The sequence below is a fragment of the Schistocerca nitens genome, chromosome 1, assembly GCF_023898315.1.
Source record: "Schistocerca nitens isolate TAMUIC-IGC-003100 chromosome 1, iqSchNite1.1, whole genome shotgun sequence".
NCBI lineage: Eukaryota > Metazoa > Arthropoda > Insecta > Orthoptera > Acrididae > Schistocerca > Schistocerca nitens.
In genome coordinates, this window is record NC_064614.1 from 878,409,718 (window position 1) to 878,435,043 (window position 25,326).

The window sequence follows — 25,326 nt, forward strand, 5'->3', positions numbered from 1 at the left end:
CGACTAGCATTGAAAACATTAAGCATCCTCACTTGCACTATCTCAGTCAACATACACCAGAAGTACATCATTATATATAGATTTTTCTAGTCAATATTTCTCTCATTTCATTCAAAGCAGACCACAACTAAAAAGTATTTTTAAATTCAGTTCACAAAGCTGGTCCATGGGATGTAACTCAGTAAGCAATGTACGGTGTTCTATTGCTCCAATATTGGGGTTACCAATTACTCAATGATCATGCTGCTGCATGCATTGCTATTGATCTAGCATGGCAAGGAACTTATCTGCTCATGTATGGTGTGAGGTGCAGGTTTCCCATGCTTTACCAGTGACCTGATGTCTAATATTCGCTTATGAAGCAGTTAACTGGAATGGGTATTTTATTTATATTATCTCACATCTTGAGTAATTCACAAAGTTAACAGAATTATCCTATTTTACAAGTTTTACTGCTTTTTACTTCACATTTCTCTGCATTCAGGGCCTATCACTATGTACTGCATCGCGCCTCGACCATATCAAGCAACTTGTACCATAAATTGCCCTTAACAAACTCATCGTGTGTGAATAATCTCTTTGTTGGTGCACACTGTGAGCAGTTAGTAATATGAGACACTGTGTGCCTGTTGATGAGCTGTGGCAAAGACAGTATTGCCAGCTGTTTGATAATAAATGACCAGCTTAATTCAAATGTGGTCCAGTTTCTCACAGTAATGAATTTGTGTCTTTAGATCATAGTCACCAACTAAATCATACCTTTCCTTCTGCTCAGCTGTTAACCAAGAAGAACTGTTACTGTGTATTTCTTGTGCAGTCATTTTAAAAATATAAGAAACAAGTTCTCTCTCTCTCTCTCTCTCTCTCTCTCTCTCTCTCTCTCTCTCTCTCGCTGTCATTAGCGCCATTAAAGATACGTAAAACATGTTCCTTTCTTTATTGACTTAAAGACACTGTATAGCTCTATTTCTGACACCATTCCTTTCATGTATATTTATCACAGGATAAACTTTTATTTATGTACAATACTTATACTGTGCAGAAATGTCTATTTATTGGAATTAACTAGTTTGTTCTACAAAGGACAAGTAAGCAGGGTGTAACATGAAAGTGTTTCCAGTGCAGTGTTACAGCAACACTAGTATGATTACATTTTTGACATTATAAAAAAGTAAAGAGCTTGAAATTGAAACCATTTGCAACATTATAGCTGCTAGCGTGAAGTAAAATGCTCATATATAAATTTTTTCCTACCTAGTTGGCCTGAGGAATATATATATTTGCTGACACAGTATGGCGTAATATTTATAATATTAATATTCTGTTGTGAAGGAAACAGCTGAATGAAGGATAGATGAAGGTGTGCATGTTGTTACTTTTTATTCTCTCTTTATCATGAAAACATAGTAACTGGAATACATGTTTCTGTACAGGGTGAAAATGTAAATGATGCTCACATTAGAAAATTGTTCTAACAGAAACCTAGATGGAGACCAAATCTGAACCTTGATCATGAAGCTTATTTAATTAATCAGAAAGTGAGAATAAGTTGTTAGCTATGATACCCAGCAAACAAAAGAAACAAAACATATTTTGTACTTCTGTCCAGTGGGAAAGAAGAAAATTAATAGTTGGGGCATTTTTAACTTTAGAAACAGGTAAATGGGTTGGGTGCACCACAAAAATTAGTTTCCTGTGTTAATGCAAAGTTCCATTTTACTTGAGATAACAGTTTCATACCTGGAAACATACATTTGAGGATGTGCCGTGCAGTGATTTATTTGTTACTAATTACCAGAGTCAATGATGTGATCAACATGCATATATGTAATATGATGATGCATCATCTCAATGTGAATGATTTTGTAAAAGTTGTCCTGTCCATTAATGAGTGTAGCAATACTCAGATCAGTGCTATTACACTAGATAGAAAGGAATGGTATAGAAGAAAATCCATAATTTTTTAGGCCAAAGGTGCATCTTACTAGCTCTATAACCTTACCTTCAATGCCTTTATACTTTTGTTTACTTTCTCGTACAAAATTTGTGTTGCTGTCAATTTCATATTTAAAATCAAAGAAAGACATATGAAAGTCTCTCTCTATGTGAGGGTATTGCAATAATAATGCTTGTTTTTGCCATCACAGTCACTTCCATTCTTATTTGTAAAGGCCTTTCCTTCATGCAGGTTATGAAATATTTTAAGTTCATTCATTATGAAATGCAGTGTTTCAAGGTTACTGTTTATCTTACTTTTTAGGACGCTATCTACACCTGAACCACTGCCACGCAAAACCGCAGGGCGGAAGGATACTATAAGTGGCAACAGTGATCGGTATGATTCGAACACTTCACTGTCCAGTGTGGGGGGTTCAGGTACACCAGTGGGTAGTGTTCCACGAAGAAAGAAGAAACCTGCCCCACAACCACCTTCTGCCCAAGAGCTGTTCCCTCCAGTTTCAGCTGGTTCATCTCGTGCATCTTCACCAACACTCAGTGTGGTAAATGCCCTGTACTACTTCCTATGCCATTAAGTAATGGTATAATTATGAGAATCATTAGCATCTTAAATAAATTTGAGTCCAAAAATTAATAAGCTGTTTCTTGTTTATTTGTGAGTGAGTGGTCAGCTTATTTTTAGTTTTAGAAAGCACTGTAGTTATGTTATACTCTACCATATAGTTATGAAGAAATTCCATCTTTTGCAACTGAATGTTATATTTGTCTCTCTAAACACATTTCACTTATTCATGCTAGGCTTTGTCGGTGGTATATACCGGATGTTTATTTTAACCAAAGACATTGAATTATGTTGAAAACTACACAGTGGATCAAAAAGAGCTGTAATTCCAATTTGTTAGTCTCTGAGGAGGACATCGAACGATACCACACTTGGCCTGCCACCCCACCCCTTGCATGGGTGGTGGGGGCCAACTTTTAAATCTTCATGGGAACACCCAATTTTTATTGCAGATTAAGATTCTGTGGAAAAATCAACATACATTTTTTCTTAAGCATTTCATTGTGCCACAGACGGCACTGTAATCAGAGGATTGGAAGTGGGAACACAATTGTAATTTAATTGTAATTTATGATATGCTACTCAATGGACCTTGAACATGCAATGGCACATGAGATCCCAACTCCATGCTGTGAGGGTAGAACAGTCCAGTACTTCATAACTTCTTATTGGAAACCCCATTCGCATTGTTGTATTCCTCCAACATATGGAACAAGGGACTACTCGATGCACCACCATGACCGTGTAGTGAACTACGACCCGTTAGGTTGCCAGATTTAACATCAGTGGATTTCTTTCCATGGGGATAATTAAAAAGTTAAGGTGTACCACCAAGTGCCAATGGGCCTTGAAGACATAGTTGACCACATCAGAAATGCCTGTGCTGACATTCCTGCAGATTATGCTTCTGTCCTGTGTAGGGTCATTTGAAAAGCAGATCACTAAGTGTATTGAATTTGGTGGTACTACATTTGAACACTTACTCTAATTTGAAAACTAGAGTAGCGTTCGCCTCAAGCACCAGCCACAGTGGTGCATTGAGTAGTCCCCTGTTTGATATGTTGGAGGAATACAATGTTGCGAATGAGAGTTCCAATTAGAAGTTATGAATACTGGCCAGCATGAAGGTGGGGTCCCACGTGCCATAGGATATTCAAGGACCATTGAGTAGCACGTCATAAATAATGAGTGTGCATCCATTTCTATTCCTCTGATTACAGTACCATCTGTGGCAAAATGAAGAAAATGCTTCAGACAAAACATTATGTAGATTTTGCCATAGGATCTTAATCTGTATTAAAAAATGGGAGTTCCCTTTGAAGACTTAAAAGTTGTTCCCCACCACCCATTCAAGGGGTAGGGTGGGGATGGGAGTCAAATGTGGTATCAATGATGTCCCCATCTGAGACAAACAACTTTTTTTAATCCTTCATCCTGTATGTATATAAAATTATTCAATTCTACATATTTTGGTAGGATATCTGCAGTGGTTCATGGCAGCACATGTGGTCATGTGTTTTTCTCATTACATTAATTTATAGATCATGTTTATCTATCAGTGTGTTGTTCTGTACATACTAGATGCACGTCAGCTCTCCTGTTGTGCATGGCACATTGTCTTCCTCATGCTGAAGGACTGACTGAGGATCGTGAAAGTGGGCAATTTTCTTTTATTAGCTCTGCATTAGTGGAGTTGGGATATGTACTCTTCAATGCCCCCTTATGATCTTTGGACCTGATATTAAAAATCTTGCAGGCATCACAGTATATTTATGAGTTGCAACGATTACACTCTTGTATTCATCTCTCTCTTCTGTCACAGTTTTCAATTTCTTTTGTGTTGTGCTGCTTTTTGTGAAGAAGTTCTAAGTTTTTAGAAGATGTTACTACTTTTGTGAAAGAGTAGGTTGTGATATGTTATGGTTGTGCCAGTTTGTGTTCATTTTGAGGGATGAGCTTTCCTTTGCGAGTGTAAATTGAGTGTTGCTGTTATGTGTTGATACATCTGGATTTTTTAAATCTGCTGACTTCTATTTGTATTTTCATCTTAATGGTGTTGTTTAGCTTTGTGTGTGGTCTTCTTTTGTGTCCATTGTTTTGTGCTGTGTTGATAATCATGTTTATTTCATCTTGATAGTTATCTTTACTTAGAGGTGTTGTGCATAGCGTGTATTCCAGATTTCTGATCACTGCCATTTTTTGTGAATGTCAGTGCATGGTTTCATGTTTGTAGCTGTTACTTTTGCAAATGTTGAAGCTGTACCTGTTGTTACATCTTGTGATAATGTATTGTCTTCTGTTTCCATTTCCATAATGAACTGAATGTTTTGTTGTATTCTGTTTACCTGCCTGAGTAACTGCTTATACTGGCTGTAAACACTAGTTGTTTTATAGTTTACCACAGTGGTGTAAAAGATGTTGACCCAAACTAATTTATACAGGACACTTGTGATCTATCATTTTGGGACAGTACCTCAGACTGGCCTACTAAGACCACCTAAGCTACAGCACATATGTGTCATGCGAATTTCCATGTTTTCTCACTCACTATGTACAGAGTATTAGTCTAGAGAAAAAAATGAAGAGGACTTTTTTTGGGAATTTAATGTAGTTCAATTTGGTACTGGCATGTATTTGTGTAAATTGTACATAATGATTTTGTGAAGTGTAACAGCATAAAATTAACAATTAAATCTCAGTATGTTTGTCTGGCCTTCTCAGGAACTACTGTGTTTGTAAGGATTACATTTGTATCAAATTGTCAACGTAATTAGTTTCTCATAACATTTACAAAAGTTAATTCTTTTTCGGAACCCAGAAGGGCACATTTAAATCAACAAAGCTAATGAAACATGTGACTATGCTAGTGATGTAATATCCCAGTCAACAAAGATGAGAAAAAAGGTTGAGTATGGGAGGTAATTCAAGTAGTCACAAATTTTTGTGCGGTGGTAGAAGAGTGACATGAAAAAAAAAAAAAAAAAAAAAAAAAAAAAAAAAAAAAAAAAAATTAAAAATCCTGAACGTTTGACCTTCAGTGTAGGAAATTTTTTACTGGATCTAGGGGTAGCGTCTTTGATTCATAATCAAAACGTCTTCGGTCCCGGGTTCAATCCCCGCCACTGCCTAAATTTTGATAAATAATCAGCATTGGCGGCCGAAGACTTCCGGCATAAGAAGTCAGCCTCATTCTGCCAACGGCCTTGTCAAAGAGGGCGGAGGAGCGGATAGAGATTCAGGGCACTCTCTTGTCCTAGGGGTGGGAAATTGCCCCTAAAGGCGGAAGAATCAGCAATGATCAACGACATGAGGATGCAGAAGGCAATGGAAACCACTGCATTAAAGACACGTAATGTGTATCCACAGGACATGTGGCCTGTAATTGAAGAAGTATCATGATGATCTCTCCATTGGCAAAAGATTCCGGAATAGTCCCCCATTCGGATCTCTGGGAGGGGACTGCCAAGGGGGAGGTTACCATGAGAACAAGATTGAATAATCAACGAAAGGATAACGTTCTACGAGTCGGGGCATGGAATGTCAGAAGCTTGAACGTGATAGGGAAACTAGAAAATCTGAAAAGGGAAATGCAAAAGCTCAATCTAGATATAGTAGGGGTCAGTGAAGTGAAGTGGAAGGAAGACAAGGATTTCTGGTCAGATGAGTATCAGGTAATATCAACAGCAGCAGAAAATGGTATAACAGGTGTAGGATTTGTTATGAATAGAAAGGTAGGGCAGAGGGTGTGTTACTGTGAACAGTTCAGTGACCGGGTTGTTCTAATCAGAATCGACAGCAGACCAACACCGACAACGATAGTTCAGGTATACATGACGACGTCTCAAGCTGAAGATGAACGGATAGAGAAAGTGTATGAGGATATTGAAAGGGTAATGCAGTATGTAAAGGGGGACGAAAATCTAATAGTCATGGGCGACTGGAATGCAGTTGCAGGGGAAGGAGTAGAAGAAAAGGTTACAGGAGAATATGGGCTTGGGACAAGGAATGAAAGAGGAGAAAGACTAATTGAGTTCTGTAACACGTTTCAGCTAGTAATAGTGAATACCCTGTTCAAGAATCACAAGAGGAGGAGGTATACTTGGAAAAGGCTGGGAGATACGGGAAGATTTCAATTAGATTACATCATGGTCAGACAGAGATTCCGAAATCAGATACTGGATTGTAAGGCGTACCCAGGAGCAGATATAGACTCAGATCACAATATAGTAGTGATGAAGAGTAAGCTGAAGTTCAAGACATTAGTCAGGAAGAATCAATACGCAAAGAAGTGGGATACGGAAATACTAAGGAATGACGAGATACGTTTGAAGTTCTCTAACGCTATAGAAACAGCATTAAGGAATAGCGCAGTAGGCAGTACAGTTGAAGAGGAATGGACATCTCTAAAAAGGGCCATCACAGATGTTGGGATGGAAAACATAGGTACAAAGAAGGTAGCTGTGAAGAAACCATGGGTAACAGAAGAAATACTGCAGTTGATTGATGAAAGGATAAAGTACAAACATGTTCCAGGAAAATCAGGAGTACAGAAATACAAGTCTCTGAGGAATGAAATAAATAGGAAGTGCAGGGAAGCTAACACAAAATGGCTGCAGGAAAAATGTGAAGACATCAAAAAAGATATGATTGTCGGAAGGACAAACTCAGCATACAGGAAAGTCAAAACAACCTTTGGTGACATTAAAAGCAACGGTAGTAACATTAAGAGTGCAACGGGAATTCCACTGTTAAATGCAGAGGAGAGAGCAGATAGGTGGAAAGAATACATTGAAAGCCTCTATGAGGGTGAAGATTTGTCTGATGTGATAGAAGAAGAAACAGGAGTCGATTTAGAAGAGAGAGGGGATCCAGTATTAGAATCGGAATTTAAAAGAGCTTTGGAGGACTTACGGTCAAATAAGACAGAAGGGATGGATAACATTCCATCAGAATTTCTAAAATCATTGGCGGAAGTGGCAACAAAACGACTATTCACGTTGGTGTGTAGAATATATGAGTCTGGCGATGTACCATCTGACTTTCGGAAAAGCATCATCCACACAATTCCGAAAACGGCAAGAGCTGACAAGTGCGAGAATTATCGCACAATCGGCTTAACAGGTCATGCATCGAAGCTGCTTACAAGAATAATATACAGAAGAATGGAAAAGAAAATTGAGAATGCGCTAGGTGATGATCAGTTTGGCTTTAGGAAAAGTAAAGGGACGAGAGAGGCAATTCTGACGTTACGGCTAATAATGGAAGCAAGGCTAAAGAAAAATCAAGACACTTTCATAGGATTTGTCGACCTGGAAAAAGCATTCGACAATATAAAATGGTGCAAGCTGTTCGAGATTCTGAAAAAAGTAGGGGTAAGCTATAGGGAGAGACAGGTCATATACAACATGTACAACAACCAAGAGGGAATAATAAGAGTGGACGATCAAGAACGAAGTGCTCGTATTAAGAAGGGTGTAAAACAAGGCTGTAGCCTTTCGCCCCTACTCTTCAATCTGTACATCGAGGAAGCAATGATGGAAATAAAAGAAAGATTCAGGAGTGGAATTAAAATGCAAGGTGAAAGGATATCAATGATACGATTCGCTGATGACATTGCTATCCTGAGTGAAAGTGAAGAAGAATTAAATGATCTGCTGAATGGAATGAACAGTCTGATGAGTACACAGTATGGTTTGAGAGTAAATCGGAGAAAGATGAAGGTAATGAGAAGTAGTAGAAATGAGAACAGTGAGGATAGATGGTCACGAAGTCAATGAAGTTAATCAATTCTGCTACCTAGGCAGTAAAATAACCAATGACGGATGGAGCAAGGAGGACATCAAAAGCAGACTCGCTATGGCAAAAAAGGCATTTCTGGCCAAGAGAAGTCTACTAATATCAAATACCGGCCTTAATTTGAGGAAGAAATTTCTGAGGATGTGCCTCTGGAGTACAGCATTGTATGGTAGTGAAACATGGACTGTGGGAAAACCGTAAAAGAAGAGAATCGAAGCATTTGAGATGTGGTGCTATAGACGAATGTTGAAAATTAGGTGGACTGATAAGGTAAGGAATGAGGAGGTTCTACGCAGAATCGGAGAGGAAAGGAATATGTGGAAAACACTGATAAGGAGAAGGGACAGGATGATAGGACATCTGCTAAGACATGAGGGAATGACTTCCATGGTACTAGAGGGAGCTGTAGAGGGCAAAAACTGTAGAGGAAGACAGAGATTGGAATACGTCAAGCAAATAATTGAGGACGTAGGTTGCAAGTGCTTCTCTGAGATGAAGAGGTTAGCACAGGAAAGGAATTTGTGGCGGGCCGCATCAAACCAGTCAGTAGACTGAAAAAACCTAGCCATTGTAGATGGAAAAGTATCTACCAAATGGTCACCCAGTTTATAGGAATTATGTTCAGACTGTGCACTGCAGGATCTGTGTTGTTAGTAGTGTTAGTGTCACGACTTGCCATTAGTCCCTGGTACTGGTACAGCAACAAAGGGTTGAAACTTAAGCATCAGCGTGCATTACAGTTGCAGTCACTCTATGCAGGTCTGGACGAGGTGAGCAGACCTTTACTTATGAAGCAGTTTTACCGAAACAGGAATATTGCTGCTGCTCTTCCCAAGTATTGATGCATTAAAGGAAAATGTGAGGTCCTCTTTCTGCACTGGCATTGAACGTACTTCAGGAGTTCTAATTAACTGTTAGTTTGGGAACTGCTCTTGAGAGAGTCTGATGGCTAGTTGTGCCACAAATTGTTGAAGTTACTTTACTGTTGCTGTGGCTGACAATGCTGGATGCACGCGTTTGCTCTTCAAGCAGCGCACAAACTTTGTCCTGACAGCTGAACATTCCGTGCTCCACATCCGAAATGAGATGTTTTGGGCAGCAGCAGACCAATCTCTAGTGTGGTTCCAGGATTTTGTGGATTCAGATGTTTGTCACATTAAGCAACATTTATAACCTAGAACATAAACATGTACACAATTAACAAATGTTACCCACTCATGTGGAAATTAAAATGTGTTTCTGTCAATCATTATTTCTCTTCTGCATGACCTTACAAATTTTTTGCATTAAGTTCCATTCTCCTACATTCATTCATTTTTTGTGAGGGGGCGGGGGGGTGCTCTCAAGTGCCACGAGTGTAATTATAACTGCCCTGTATGTGCTGCCATCATTTTCTCATTTTTATTGTGTATTTTCATGATTTAAATTTGTCGAACATATGATGTACATATTATAACAAACATAAAAATGAACACCAGAAAATGAAGAACCTATAGATTATTAAATTGTTGTTTCAACATGTTACACAAGCAGTTAATATACATTCCAATCCTGTGAATAACGTTTACGTTAATAATTATCAGACACTCTCACCACGAAGTGCACGTAAGCAACGTAAGTCGAGACCAGCTCCTCCACCACCACTGCCATCATCATTGCCACCAAATGCGACACCAGGTGCTGAATGGGAAAAGACTGAGAAAGAAGCAGCTAATCGAAACCGGCAGAGTCAAACCAGTGTAACACTAGGTAAAAATATTTTACATTCTTTTCATAATTATGTTTGTATTTATGTGGAGCTAGAAAACCTAGTATAGTCATTATAGGTATCTCATTGAGTCCTGCATCATAACAGCAAATTTCATCTCAAAAGTGAATGCAGTGTAAGTTGTAATATTACATCAGAAGAAGTCAGGTAGTAAATATTTTTATAAAATTAAGGCATAATCCTTTTTTGTAACAAGATTATATCATCTGGTAAACCTTCCGGGATGTAAGGTCGTGGTCCATGAAACTCTTCAGCTCCTAACGTTTCATCCAGAGCTGAAGAGTTTCATGGACCACGACCTCACATCCCGGCAGGTTTACCAGAAGATATGACATCCGGTCGTGAAAGCCTTCATACTAAGATTATATCAGTTTGATAGTGAAAGAACAATATTCTCTTTCTGAATTCAGATTCAACATCTCTTACTGACCAGTCACCATCAGCACCAAACAAAAGTACTTTTGGGCAGTGGAAGAGAAAGAAAGGTCCTGCACCTCCAAGACCTGTGCCACAGAGGAGACAGGTAAAGTCTGCATAACATTTCTTAATTTTCTGATAGTTGATCACAAAGCTAGTAACAATAATTTAATATATAAAAATAACTATAAAATAACTATATAATATATGTAAAAGTATAGTATTTCTATTTATAAAATCTACTATAGCTAGACCAGGTGCATACCTGGAGGGACACCAATACAATTTGGAGCAACATTACAATGTTCACAGCCCTTCTTCAATTTTTTTTTATTTTTCACGTGCCCAGTAAGCAATATTCTTCCATCTATTTACACTCATAGTTCATCACAGCACTTTGCTGTCTTCATTATTAGACTTGGGTGGAGTTTAACTAAGTTATAATTTTTTAAATTTTGAATGCTACAGTGCTCCTGCTGATCCTGCACTTCTGTGCTATCAAATCACCTTCTGTACATGGTGCATTAGTTTAGCTACTAAACGCACTGTCAGGAGGAGTGAGGCCAAAATCTGCATGAGACTATCTAGATTTAGTTTTTATGTGATGTCTTGAAATCAATAAAGGCAAAAGCTTGCCAGTGGTCATCATAGCCCTCAATCAGAACATGAATCTGGTTTTAATTACCTCAACATTGACAAGGTGTTAAATCTTACTTTTCCTTCCTTCATTCTGGTGTTGCACATATAGCAGTTTCATTTATTTCCTCGTTTTTTCTTCAAATCTCAGTATTTAATCAACGATTTGTATAATTTGTTCCATAGTCTGGTGTTTTAGTGATTACAACTTGGAACTGTAATTTGTTAATAATTTATCAGTGTCCCCTCTTTGATTTATGATTCATTTCACATAAATTATTCATGTTGCTTAAATGTATTATGCATTCATCCTTCTTTTGATCTGACCATGGTTGTATTACCTGCCTTGCTTCCTCAGTTTCTTATCTTTTTTGGACATAACTCTCTTGCCCCAAGAGTGCATAACTCTCACTTATAGATAGTTCTTAACCATATCTTACTTTTCCTTTCTTTTTTTCTTTTCTTCTTCTTCTTTTTTTCCCCATGTCTTTATGGACTAATCCTGTCTCCCATTTCACATAATTTTCTGTCCCACAATAAATTCTGGTTCTGAACCATATCTCATGCTTGTGTAAAACATTATTTAACTTATTGCCACATCAGTTCTGCGTAAAACCTCAAACTCTTGATGATTACCACTATTGTGTTTGTTAGGATCAGCTGATTGTTGTGGCTGTCCGCTGATGAACAGGATGGTGGTAATGTGTAGAGCTTGAGACATTACCCAGAAATGATGGGAGAGAAGTTCGAGAATGTTTGATACAAGTGTGTCATCAAAAAACTTTGTTCTCAATCATGTGATGTTTGACAGTGATAGAAGCAACTTGCAGTATGTTAGAAGTAAAACCACTTTATTCATAAAGTGGTGTTTTTGTATTTTCCAATAAATAACATTTCATAATGAGATTTTCTTTTTCCTTATGTTATCTGTTATATTGTTTGTTGTTCTCCTAGATAAAATCCATGCCTATGCTGGAAGTCAAGCGTGAACTGGAGGACATTGAAGTGAAACAACAAGAGCTTGAAAGACAAGGAGTGAAACTGGAAAAAACCATCAGAGACAAGTTTGAAATGACAGCAACTGAAGAAGGTAGTGCATTTTAATATTGACCTATCATTCAATTATACATTTATTTGTATTTGCCTGACAAATGTTGGTTGTATCTTCTCATATCATTTTGATTTGCAGAGGCCAGCATGACACCTGATGTTGAAGACTTAGTCCTGCAGTTATTTGAGTTAGTAAATGAGAAAAATGAACTGTTCAGAAGGCAGGCAGAATTGATGTACCTGTAAGTATGACAGCAGAAGAAGTCATATTTTAATTTGAAATGAGTATGGTATTAATTTCCACTTGTTTAAACAATTATGAAACAAAAGTCTAGCAAGAATAAACATTAAAAAGTAAAATCAAATTTCTGAATGCGAAAGCCAGTAGTTAATAGAGATTCAGCTGTAATACAGGTAGTTAGATTTGGGTGTATACAATTATACAGTATAATGGCTGTGGGGTGTTCAACTTTCATTGTGCGGAAAAAGGCACAGACTTTGTTCATTTTGTAGTGCTTAGCTCATTACTCAGCTTTGGTGCTATACACAGCCTTTTGCGCCTGACTTTAAATTGTGAGTGAATGACAGCCACACAGTGATTTTCCTTGTTATCATACCACATCATGTTACTTCTCTCTGGATCTGGATAGCTGTTTGTTGTATATCAAGGAATATGGCTGAAGGATGGTCAAGTGCGGAAATCAATATTATAGTTTGCAACTGCTTCAAAATCAGTAGTGCTCTTGTGAGAGGATACCACTAGCCTCAATGGACAATCATATTTACAAAAGGGATCCAAGTAATGTGTGAATTGAATAAGCAAATTTAGGTTCCTGTTTCTGTGCTACTTAAAAGCTTTTGTTTGGTAAACAACCAAAAGCTGTCAGTAACAGGTAATTACGGTATCTAATTTAAAAATTGCAAGGAATGACTGGCGAGACAGAATTTTTACATGTTACTGGGTACAGACAGAAAGGTAGCAAACCTAGCTTCAACTGATATTTGTGTGTGTGTGTGTCTAAAGTACAATCTAACTTCTGCACCATTTCAGTGCAGTAATGTGTTCATTGCAAATAAGTGTTGTAGTAGTTCTGTTATATGTTTATTACCTTATAAATTAAAAAAAAGTTTTTTTAAAATTCAGTGCATTAATGTGATCTTAGTTAATGAATGTTGTGAAATCATCATTTCAGATAGTGCTCACTAAAAAAGGAGGGGGGGGGGGGGGAGAGAGAGAGAGAGAGAGAGAGAGAGAGAGAGAGAGAGAGAGAGACGATCTTTCCACCTGGGATCTGTGGAAGGTACATACTGGACAATAAGTGCACCCTTATTGGCCTAAAAATGCAGAAAATTATCATATGGTTTGATGAAAGTTTAATTTATGTTCCACATATAATAATTTGTCATTCAGCTAGCTTGTAGATCACATATTTGATGTGGAAAGGTAACCATTAAGAATCTGATGTAAAACACACTAGACACATGCAGTGGCTCTTTCAAGGCACCATTAACATTTTTATACTTGTATGGAAGAACATTGAATGTGTCAGTGTGAGTAACAGAGAACGCTACTGAACTACAGGTTCTGATTTAGCTAGCAAGGATACAAGATCTAAGTCAATGTTTTTTTTTTTATTTTTAAAACAAAGATTAACAGGCTACTAGCAAATGTAGAGCAGGAATCTAGGAAGTTACTGATACTCATAACGAAATTTAATTGTGTATACTAGCAGTATAAATTATCTCTATTATAGATCTCAGTTGTCCATTATCAAATCATGCTACAGTATTGCTCATGAAGTTAAGTTTTTCAGTTTTACAAAATAGCTGTACACACAATTATATTCCTTAGCATTGTATTGTACATTGTTTTAGACGGAGACAACAACGTTTGGAAGAGGAACATGCAGATCTGGAATATCAGATACGCTGCTTGTTAGAGAGGCCGGAACATACAAAGACAGACTCAGACAAAGCACGTGAGGAAGAGCTGATTCAACGCCTTGTGGAAGTAGTAGAAAGACGAAATGAAATTGTAGAATGTCTTGAAATGGATCGTATACGTGAAGCAGAAGAGGACCAGAGTATTCACACACAGCTCGGCATCTTTGCAGGTAAACCTGTCAAATCAACTATCATCACATTATTTCACAGAAGCTCACATACAGTAAGTAGTCTGATGTTTCACTTGTTGCATGACATGGGTACATTTCTGACAGTATCATCATTACTAGTACTTTATTGTGATATAACCTCTGTAGTGTGTTATCCAGTGTGGGTATATGTTCCATCTAGGTGACAGAAAATGGGTTTCCACAAAAATTAAACTTGTAGAGACAAGCATGCAGTGTGGAAAGATGATGTCTCACATTGGGTTGGTCCATCAAACACTAAATTTAATTCAGTTTTGCTTTCAAAGTAATTTTCTTTCTAGAGGAAAACACACCGACCCTATACAAGACATGAGTACTGATAAGCTATTAGTGACTCTTTTTCTTCTTCTGCTGCTGCTGCTGCTTCACTTTAACACTCATCCTTTTTTCCAGCCAAATGATCAAGCTCTAACTTTGGCATCGTCAACTGTGGACCCACAAATAAAATATTGGAGAATATTATGAAAAATTTGAGTGACCTGGTTTCGTTTCGTTTTTCAACACAAGTAGAAGGAAATCTGCATGAGTGCCCACCTAATGTTGCTTGATTTGCATAAATATGAAATAGGAAGTAGAAGGTGAAGGAAATTCTCATAAAAATTTTTCATAGAGTGTGGTACAGGAGAATTGTCTCCCAACAGAACTGTATACCTATGAAATTTTCTCACAGATCACTCCTTTGTTGGCAGTTCTTCTTTGATTTCATTTTTTTCCATAAGAAGTACATTCATAACTGATTCTTTATTTGTAACTTATTAAACTATGTAGATACAATGGAAGGAGTAAAGGTAACAACTCACTGCGTAAATGAGGTGTTGAGTCATTGACAGGCCCATAAACAAAATTAAGAATATTCCTAAGCTGTCACACAAATCTTTCTTCAGGGCTAACAGGAAAAGGAAAAAAGAAAAAACACACACACAAGTGCATACAAGTGTGTGAGGGAGGGGGGGGGGGGGAGAGAGAGAGAGAGAGAGAGAGAGAGAGAGAGAGAGAGCACTAGCACTATGTTGTCCCGAGTACACTTGTACAGGCCCGCAACTTAGCAGGGCTGAGAGGTTGTATCAGGTGCAATGGAGAAGTTGAGAAAGGAGGCAGGGAATTGGAGGGAAGGAGGAGGAAGGAGTAGCTGACATCCGGCTGGAAGGGAGAGGTAGCAAGTGCACAGGATAGGAATATGGCACCAGTGACATTGTGTTGCAGGCTTGAGGAGTTGCATGTGGCCCACAATGATGTGGATAGGGGAATGGAATGGGGGGATAGAATGATGAAGAGGGAGACTGAGGAAAGGGTGATGTGAATAAAGAATCAGTGAAGTGCAGGTCACAGATACAGGAATGGGCTTGTGGAGATTCCAGGAACAAAGGATATAGTGTAAGGACAAATCCCATCTACATAATTTGGAGAACTTGGCAATGACCATTCATTGTGTTTGAAAAGTTGCTTGCTGCTCATGCCCATACAAAACACTGTACGGAAGTTACACCAGAGGTTGTATGTGATGTGACTGTGTTCACAGGTGGCCTTGACCTGTGATAGGACGGGATATGCCTATGATGGTACTGGAAGCGGATGTGCTGGACGGTTGTATGAGACAGGTCTTGTGCCTGGAGCTTCCACAGTAATATGCTCTACCGTATTTTACAGACTACAAGATGCACCTTAATTTTGAAGCAATTTTTGTAAAAAAAAAAATTTCCATTTTTATTATTAGGTTGCAAAGCCAGACAAAAAACTTCTTTGTTAATGAAGCTGAACTGACCTCTAAAATCACTGAAAATTGTAATCTTAACTTTCTTCCTCCTCCTCCTCCTCCTCATCATCATCATCATCATCATCATCATCATCATCATCATCATCATCGTCATATATAAGGAGTTCTCCACTGCCATTGAAGCATTAATTATGCTGCACTTCTTGAAAGATTTAACAATAATGTATTTCCCCACTCTAGACCATGAACATTTTACCCAGTGACACACTTGTTTGATTGTAGGTCATTTTAAAGCTCTCTTGGACATGAATTCATGTTGTGTTTCGTCCATTGTCCATTTGTTGCATTCCTCTCTCATATACATTTTAAATGATATATTTATCGAGACATCAAGAGATTGCAATTGTGGAGTAAGTCCACCCAGAATAACAGCAAACTCTGTATTTCCCAGAATTTTTCAAATGACTACTAGACTGATGTAGCACAGAAAGAGCACTCTTCTGCTATAGAACACCTTTCCTTCTCTCTCACACTCTGGTAATCCATAATTTCATAGTAGCCTCTTCCATCCAACCCTTGTCGTACACATGATCGACAACACCTGGCATTGTTTTGCATTTGAAGATGATCATTGAATTAAGTTTAGTACCATCAGACAAGGGTGATGTACTTGAGGGCAATATTATGGAAATGGAAGAGGATCTAGATGAAGATGAAATGGGAGATACGATACTGCGTGAAGAGTTTGACAGAGCACTGAAAGACCTGAGTCGAAACAAGGCCCCGGGTGTAGACAACATATTCCATTAGAACTAATGACGGCCTTGGGAGAGCCAGTCCTGACAAAACTCTACCATCTGGTGAGCAAGATGTATGAGACAGGCGAAATTCCCTCAGACTTCAAGAAGAATATAATAATTCCAATCCCAAAGAAAGCAGGTGTTGACAGATGTGAAAATTACTGAACTATCAGTTTAATAAGTCACAGCTGCAAAATAGTAACGCAAATTCTTTACAGACGAATGGAAAAACTGATAGAAGCTGACCTCGGGGAAGATCAGTTTGGATTCCTTAGAAATGTTGGAACACATGAGGCAATACTGACCCTTACGACTTATCTTAGAAGAATGATTAACGAAAGGCAAACCTATGCTTCTAGCATTTTTAGACTTAGAGAAAGCTTTTGACAATATTGATTGGAATACTCTCTTTCAAATTCTGAAGGTGGCAGGGGTAAAATACAGGGAGCGAAAGGCTATTTACAATTTGTACAGAAAGCAGATGGCAGTTATAAGAGTCAAGGGATATGAAAGGGAAGCAGTGGTTAGGAAGGGAGTGAGACAGGGTTGTAGCCTATCCCCAATGTTGTTCAATCTGTATATTGAGCAAGCAGTGAACGAAACAAAAAAAATTCAGAGTAGGTATTAAAATCCATGGAGAAGAAATAAAAACTTTGAGGTTCGCCGATGACATTGTAATTCTGTGAGAGACAGCAAAGGACTTGGAAGAGCAGTTGAACGGAATGGACAGTGTCTTGAAAGGAGGGTATAAGATGAACATCAACAAAAGCAAAATGAGGATAATGGAATGTAGTCTAATTAAGTCGGGTGATGTTGAGGGAATTAGATTAGGAAATGAGACACTTAAAGTAGTGAAGAAGTTTTGCTATTTGGGGAGCAAAATAACTGATGATTGTCGAAGTAGAGAGGATATAAAATGTAGACTGGCAATGGCAAGGAAAGTGTTTCTGAAGAAGAAAAATTTGTTAACATTGAGTATAGATTTAAGTGTCAGGAAGTCGTTTCTGAAAGTATTTGTATGGAGTGTAGCCATGTATGGAAGTGAAACGTGGATGGTAAATAGTTTAGACAAGAAGAGAATAGGATCTTTCCAAATGTGGTGCTACAGAAGAATGCTCAAGATTAGATGGGTAGATCACATAACTAATGAGGAGATATTGAATAGAATTGGGGAGAAGAGGAGCTTGTGGCACAACTTGACTAGAAGAAGGTGCTACAGGTTGGTAGGACATGTTCTGAGACACCGAGGGATCGCCAATTTAGTATTGGAGGGCAGCATGGAGGGTAAAAATCATAGAGGGAGACCAAGAGATGAATACACTAAGCAGATTCAGAAGGATGTAGGCTTCAGTAGGTACTGGGAGATGAAGAAGCTTGCACAGGATAGAGTAGCTTGGAGAGCTGCATCAAACCAGTCTCAGGACTGAAGACTACAACACAACACACCATCAGCATGTCGTGAAAGGACAATATTATAGTGAATTTTTTCATGTTTACTTGCTTTTATAGTTACAGTTTTAGCACCTTTCATAACAGAACTATTGTTACTCAGCACATCAGATGTCAGAGAAGTTTCATCCATATTCACTGTCAGCTTGTTTCCACATTAGTTTTCCAATGATGTAGATTAATGAAGTGATGGAAAGATAATATTTTCACTCCATACTCTTGTGGGATTTTCTGATATATTTTGGCTGTGGTTTGCATGCAAAGTCCATGATGCTTCATAAACCTGTAGCACCAACCAACTCCATCCTCAAAGTCTGTGAAGTTTCACTATGGTGCTAGCTTACAAGCATGCATTTGAATCATTTTTTTGTTAATTCCAGTGTCATTCTGACAGTGTCCGTGAATCCTTTTCAGTTTGCCATATTTTAGTTTTGGCCATTTTGCATTCAGTACTCTGCACATTTAATCTTCCTCATTTTTTCCAGTTCTTCTTTAATAGCCCACCAGTTGCGAATGGTTTTTTTTCTGTTGATGGAGGGCCAAAATGCCACTCAGCTGCTCTGTTTCCATGTCCTTTTGCATATGCTATTACTTTCAGTTTATAGCCCACATAAAATGAATGTTTTTTTCCATTGCAAATCTAGCTACTAACAAAAATATTGTACTTTGACGAATAACACAAATCGCTTTCAATTCAGGTTCACTGGCACCAAAGACTGCAATGATGCATCATAGGCTAGACAGTGTTCCGGGTTTGTGATAACAGGATGGGAGGAAGATACAAGGCCTGTCTAAAAAGTATCTGATCTTTGGCCAAAAAAAAAAATATTTCGAATACCTGACAGGGTTGGGATCCTAATCCCCTTCGAAGTAGGCCCCTTGTGCTTGCGCACACTTAGCCCACCGATCCTTCCACTGCTGGAAACACCTCTGGAAGCCCTTCTTTTGGAATGGTGTTCAGCTCCGTCGTCGTGTTCCGCACTCTCTCTTCTCTTCTCTCAAAACAGGATCCTTTCAGTGGTGTCTTCAATTTTGGAAACAACCAGAAGTCACAAGGAGCCATGCCTGGAGAGTAGGGAGGTTGGCGAATGGCTGTAATTCCATGTTTGGCCAAGAAATTTTGGATCAAGTGGGATGAATGTGTGGGGGCGTTGTTGTAATGCAGTTGCAGTTTTTCCCCGTCCACATTTCTGGTCTTTTTCTCTGAACTGCATCACGGAGTTGCCGGAGAACATCTTGATAGTACTCTTTTGTCACTGCTTGTCCTTCCAGTGCGTATCCGTGATGCACAATTCCATGGACATCAAAGAAAACAGTCAACATCACCTTGCTTTTGCTTTGCACCTGCCGCACGTTCTTCGGCCTTGGAGACTCGGGATGCTTCCATTGCAACCACTGCCTTTTTGTTTCTAGGTCGTACCCATACCCCCATGACTATCTCCAGTTGTCACGGTGTTCAGAAACTCAGTATCAGTGTTGGTGGTGTCCAGAAGGTCCTGTGCAGCATCAAAACAGAGATTTTTTTGCTTTGGCGACAACAACTTGGGCACGAATTTCGTGGCCACTCAGTTCATGTTCAAATTATCATGCAAAATTGCATGTGCAGAATCTTTACTCACTCCAACCTCTTGGGAAATCTCCTGCATGCTCAAACAACGATGTGCCATCACCAAATTTTGCACCCTCTCAACAACAGCTGCACTAAAAGCAATTTGGGGCCTGTCAGAATGCTGGTCACTCTCCGCTGATGTGCGGCCATTTTTGAATTGGTTGAACCACTCCTTAATTTGTGTTACACCCATCGCATCTTCTCCAAACACCTGCTGAATCTTACGAACTGTTTCGCTTCGAGAATCACCAAGCTTTTGACAAAATTTGATGCAGTATCTTTGCTCAACATGCTCAGTCATCTTAAGAGAATCGGTAACCTGATGACTGCATTGTTTAGCACCTCACTCTGAGCAGATTTTTAAAGAGCCGCGGTATTTTGACCGTGCAAAGGTAGCATAATCATTAGTCTCTTAATTAGGCAGCGACCGACGCTCTGGAAGGCAGGGACAAAATTCACGCTTGTGCATAAAGATTTCTTCCTTTACTGTGTACAGTGGTGCCATGCTATAATCTCTATTTTGTGCAGGAAAATCAAAGTTTGGATACTTTTTAGACAGACCTCGTAGTGTCAGCAAGCTTGTTAATCCCCACAATTTGTGTTCATAGCAACTGTGCACTGCTGCTGCCAGTTGAATCCATTGTTGCCAGATAGAGATAGGTTTCCTGTAACATCGAATGTATGGCCATTTTTAAGACTGGTGGAAATTTTAAATCAAACAGTGGACATTTTTCATTAATTTTGAGTATAAAATTGAAGAAAGTGCTTCTTATAGTCCATAAAATGTGGTATGCGGCATGGGGTTTGGTATTAAATATGATGTAAGGATAGACTCCATTACTTCATAGATTGAATAGGTGATGCAATACTACCATGGAAAGGGTGGGAACAGTTGTGGGTAGAATGTCCCTCATTTTTGGGGATGATGACTAGCCATTCTTAATTTAATCTATGGAAAATTTTTAGTAATGTTATCTGCCTGAACACTAGAATCACAAAAACTCAGTAATCTTATATGTGCTTGATGATATTCTCATAAGTAATAAATAATGGGGAAGTGATTGGTCAGCCCCTTCACACCCAGTTCCACATCGCACCTTAATGAGACACTGCATATTTTGTGTTCTGAACCTTTTGCAGACAATATTAAAGTGTAATGTAATTAACTGTCGGCTACTTTAAGAGCAGCTGACATTTTGAAGTAATTGCATGTCTTCAGGTGAATGGTTGTTGTTTAAAATTACTAGTATCTTTACTTGAACAGAAGATATGTATGTGGACACTAAAATTTATTACAAAAAAACAAGAAATGACACCAAGATGACACTTTGCTAACTTACTGTATAGTTGAGACTTTTATTGTCATGGCATATCTGTATCATCACTATTTATTGGTGGATTAAACCACTGTAATTTGCGAAACTTGCAGTTTTGTTGCTCATCTTATGTTTCATGTCCTGTCTTTCCATTTGTGTATCAAATTACTTCAAATACTGTAATATTTTTTCCAGCCAAGAACAAGGCTGCAAATGAGAAAAAAGTCATCAGTAATGTAAAGGCAGAAACAAAAGTAATAAAAAAGGACAAGAAACTTAAAAAACTTAAAGAAAAGGCTCTTCATAAAAAAGCCACAAAAGCTCCTATTGATGCTGATAAGGATATTGATGAGGCAGAAGTGCTGGCTGAAAACACTAAGGAGAAAAAGACAAAGAAGAAATGGTTTATTTAATAAATTACTATGTTTAAAAAGAAAGATTCCAATTTTTTCTTCAGTTTGGTGCTTTTACTGGAGGGGTGTATATTTATTTTTCAGGTGTCACATTAGATTATATAATTACATTATTTTCAATAAAAGTGTACTATAGTATTATTATTTTTTTGTACTGAATTTTCAGATGATTGTACATAGAAATACTGCTGATTACTGTGATATTGAATGGTAGAAACAAGGTGAAGTTATGAGAAATAATTGTTGTATAATATTTTTGCATTTAGATGTTGTGCACTGTTTATAGATTATTTAAAGCTGCATTCAGATTTCTTTGAGAAAGGCACATTTACCAAACATGTACTTATTGAGCTCTGCTTTGCTCAGCAGGAAAAAAAATAATTCTTCACATTTCTCATTTTTATTTGAAATTCATTTACTTTGTCATGTGTGACAATATTGTTGCCAAAACTATCTGTTGGTGCCAAATCTTTTTATTGACTGTAAAACTACAAAAATAGCTGCATTTTGAATTATGGTTTTCCCCAGTCCCCTTTTCCATGTTACACCACCAGTGCCTTGATGTGAAAGCAGTTCCTTTTGCTAATTACAGTACCAATATGTTTCTGGAAGGTGCCTTGTTAATGACATGATGATCAATTTATCTTAAGAGAAAAACATTACATTCTGTTTCCATTTAGCAAAAATGTAATGGGTCGCTGTTGCTTTTCACCTGATTGTTGCACAAATATGGTTTGTCCTAAAAATTCTTGACACAAGTTATCCTCAGAACACACAGTGAATTTATGGTAGCAGAGTGCAGTTTTACAATATTCTTTGCTCAGAACCTTTGGAAATTGACATTTGCTGCATTCAAGCTTATTATTATTAATTTAAAAAAGTTATTTGATCAAAAATTGTGATTTATGACCATACTCTCATTTTAGAAATGAAGGACCTGTGTGTTGTGAATTAATTGAGAGTAACATTTTGTTCTTATAATACTAACCATCAGCAAAAATTCAAGCTACATAAATGAAGAGAGTTTACTGTAGATATTAAAATTACATTTACGTTTGGTACTTGTTCTATTAAAACTATTCTTGGACTTCCTGTTTTATTGTGCAGATGGAGAAAACCAGTATCTGTTGCATTTGTTGCTTAAGAGCTAGCTGTAATATGATATGGAGTACAAACTTTTGCACAGTCTTCTGAAAGCACTAAATCATTTTATTTAGTATATTTCACTGCAACATGAAGAATCTCGCTAATGATTATGAAATTTTGATTTGCACAATTTTCATTCCAGTGGCTGTGTACTGATGCTAGGATATAAAAGTTTTTGTATTTTATGGAATAATGTACATATCTTGATCTCTGAAGTTGCTTTGAAAAACAGTTTGTCAAATTACCAAACATTACATGAAAGATTAGCTATATTTTTGTGCAGAATATATGGAACAAATCAGCTACAGCTAAAATAAATTATTTTTTCTGAGGAGTCTTTATTATTATTATTTCTCCTATAATACATCTGTGTTCTCATTACAATGTGATTGAAAATGTTGTTTCAACTACTTGATAAGGTTAGGCCACTATTCTAATCTCAATGCAACTCTTAACCAGTTGGAGTTTGATCTGACTTTACCAACACATTTGAGTACGTACTTCACTTAAGAACTATTTTGAAATAATATATTCAGGCCTCGAAATTCTAGAGGTATCATTTTACATTGAATAACCATTTTTAACTGATTTAGAACAATATGTTTACTGTCAAAATGAGTAATTGTGGACACTGCAGCAGAATATCAGTAATGGAAACCAGTGGGAGGAATTCAGGTTCTTTATTTCATATCTAATAATTATGAAAAGTAAAGTTGCTATTCAACATATAGCGGAGATGCTGAGTTGCAGATGGAACCACAAAAAGACTCTCACAATTAAAGCTTTTGACCATTAAGGCCTTTGTCAACAATAAACGACACACACACACACACACACACGCACACACACACACACACACACACACACACACACACACACACACACACACACACACACACGCACCTGCTGCAGTCTCTGGCAACTGAAACCATACTTGGTTGCCCGAGACTGCAGTTGTGCGTGTGTGTGTTTCTCTGTCTGTTGTCTATTGTTGATGAAGGCCTTAACAGCCAAAAGCTTTATTTGTGTCTTTTTGTGGTTCCTATCTGCAACTCAGCATCTCTGCTATATGGTGAGTAGCAACTTTCCTTTTCATAATTGTTATATTCCATCCTGAATTTTCCATTGTTTTATTTCATATCTAGGAAGACATCAACTTTATTCCACAGTTCCATCATCACCAGCCTTGAAAAGTGACAGAACAGCACTTTACAGAAGGTGAATTGCTATCACATCAGATACTAATGCACTCATATGTTCTAATGAGTACCAAGCTAGTCTGCCAGGCCTCTAATCTCAGCATTGGATGCCAGGCAGATTATTTTGTCCCTGAAAGTGGTTGCCTTTAAGAGACTGCTCATATGATTTTGACATATCAACTCCTATCCATCTTTCCTTCATAATGTTTCATAAATTTGAGCTAGGTGGCCACTAAGTCTTGTGTACTTAAATGACTAGACAGTGGTAACAAATTTATTGATAAGACAGATTACTTAGATCTATATTATACTAATGCACTATCTTATCCTAATGAGAACAAAGGCAGTCCATATCTGTAACTGAAAAACGTTGCCAAGTTAACACAGTAAACTCTGCCAAACAACTAATAAGTTGATAACAATATTTGTAGTGGAGCAAGCAAACAGACATTCATCAAAAGCACAGCAGTGGCATTGCCAGTCATTTAATGTCCTCTGTTGGTTAGTGGCCTGTTGCTAGGATCTGATGATGATTGCAATGACATTTTGAAACCGATTTTGATCAGTCGTCTACATGCAAGAAATCTTACTTCGTCTTGAAGGTGTGTCCACTGCTCCACAGCAATTGTCCGTGTGATGTCGGAAGGTGAGGAGAGCTGACGCAGCTTTGTGAAGACATCAAGTACAATTTTTCTCAAAATGATGATTGTGTAATGACAAGATCATCAAAAATGGTTGCAATAATTGCTGTTTACTGTAATTTGGACTATACGACAAGTAAAACTGCAATACACAACAAAATAAACTTCAAATTCAAACCAAAAAATTATATTTGTTTTGTGTATAATGAACGTATGTGGGTATGTTTCACTGCAGTTCAGTGTAAATCACTATGTATAAAAAAGAATTAATGGTAGCAGAGACTAGTGCAAAAGACTACCGTAAAAATTGTCAGTATCTGATCATATTTTTTCAGTGTCAACAGGCATTGTGACATTGTGAGTTTGAACTAATTCATTACACATTACACTGGGAGAAAACATTCATTCATGATCCATTGAACAAGCTAACAATTAACCATCTTCTGTGAATAACTTGATGGAATGCTGACCAATAACATCAAAAACCACCAGTATCTCAACAATTCGTGCTTTGAAAATGGCAGGGGTTTTCATGTCAAAATATTGGAGTTTTTGACGAATTTATCCGTCTGCATTCTTGTGAGTAATTGGAGCATACAACACAGTGGGAAAACCTTAACTTCTCGTGGGGCATTGTGTTGGACATTGTACTCCGAATACTTCATAGGCTACATATTCCTAATCATGTACTATGTATG

The 25,326-nt window shown here is 37.8% G+C and overlaps 1 protein-coding gene across 2 annotated transcripts in view; it reads left to right on the top strand.

Moving 5' to 3' along the window:
* Positions 1 to 21,786, top strand: part of LOC126263702 (MICAL-like protein 1) — a 65,571-nt gene extending 43,785 nt beyond the window's left edge. For both annotated transcript variants that reach the window (XM_049960846.1, XM_049960854.1), the window contains 7 exons: positions 2,261 to 2,501; positions 9,901 to 10,066; positions 10,496 to 10,608; positions 12,093 to 12,228; positions 12,328 to 12,430; positions 14,064 to 14,302; positions 21,425 to 21,786. In XM_049960846.1, the coding sequence (XP_049816803.1) occupies positions 2,261 to 2,501; positions 9,901 to 10,066; positions 10,496 to 10,608; positions 12,093 to 12,228; positions 12,328 to 12,430; positions 14,064 to 14,302; positions 21,425 to 21,642 (1,216 nt within the window). In that variant the 3' untranslated portion in view covers positions 21,643 to 21,786. The remainder of the gene's footprint in view (positions 1 to 2,260; positions 2,502 to 9,900; positions 10,067 to 10,495; positions 10,609 to 12,092; positions 12,229 to 12,327; positions 12,431 to 14,063; positions 14,303 to 21,424) is intronic.
* The last annotated feature ends 3,540 nt before the right edge of the window (positions 21,787 to 25,326 follow it).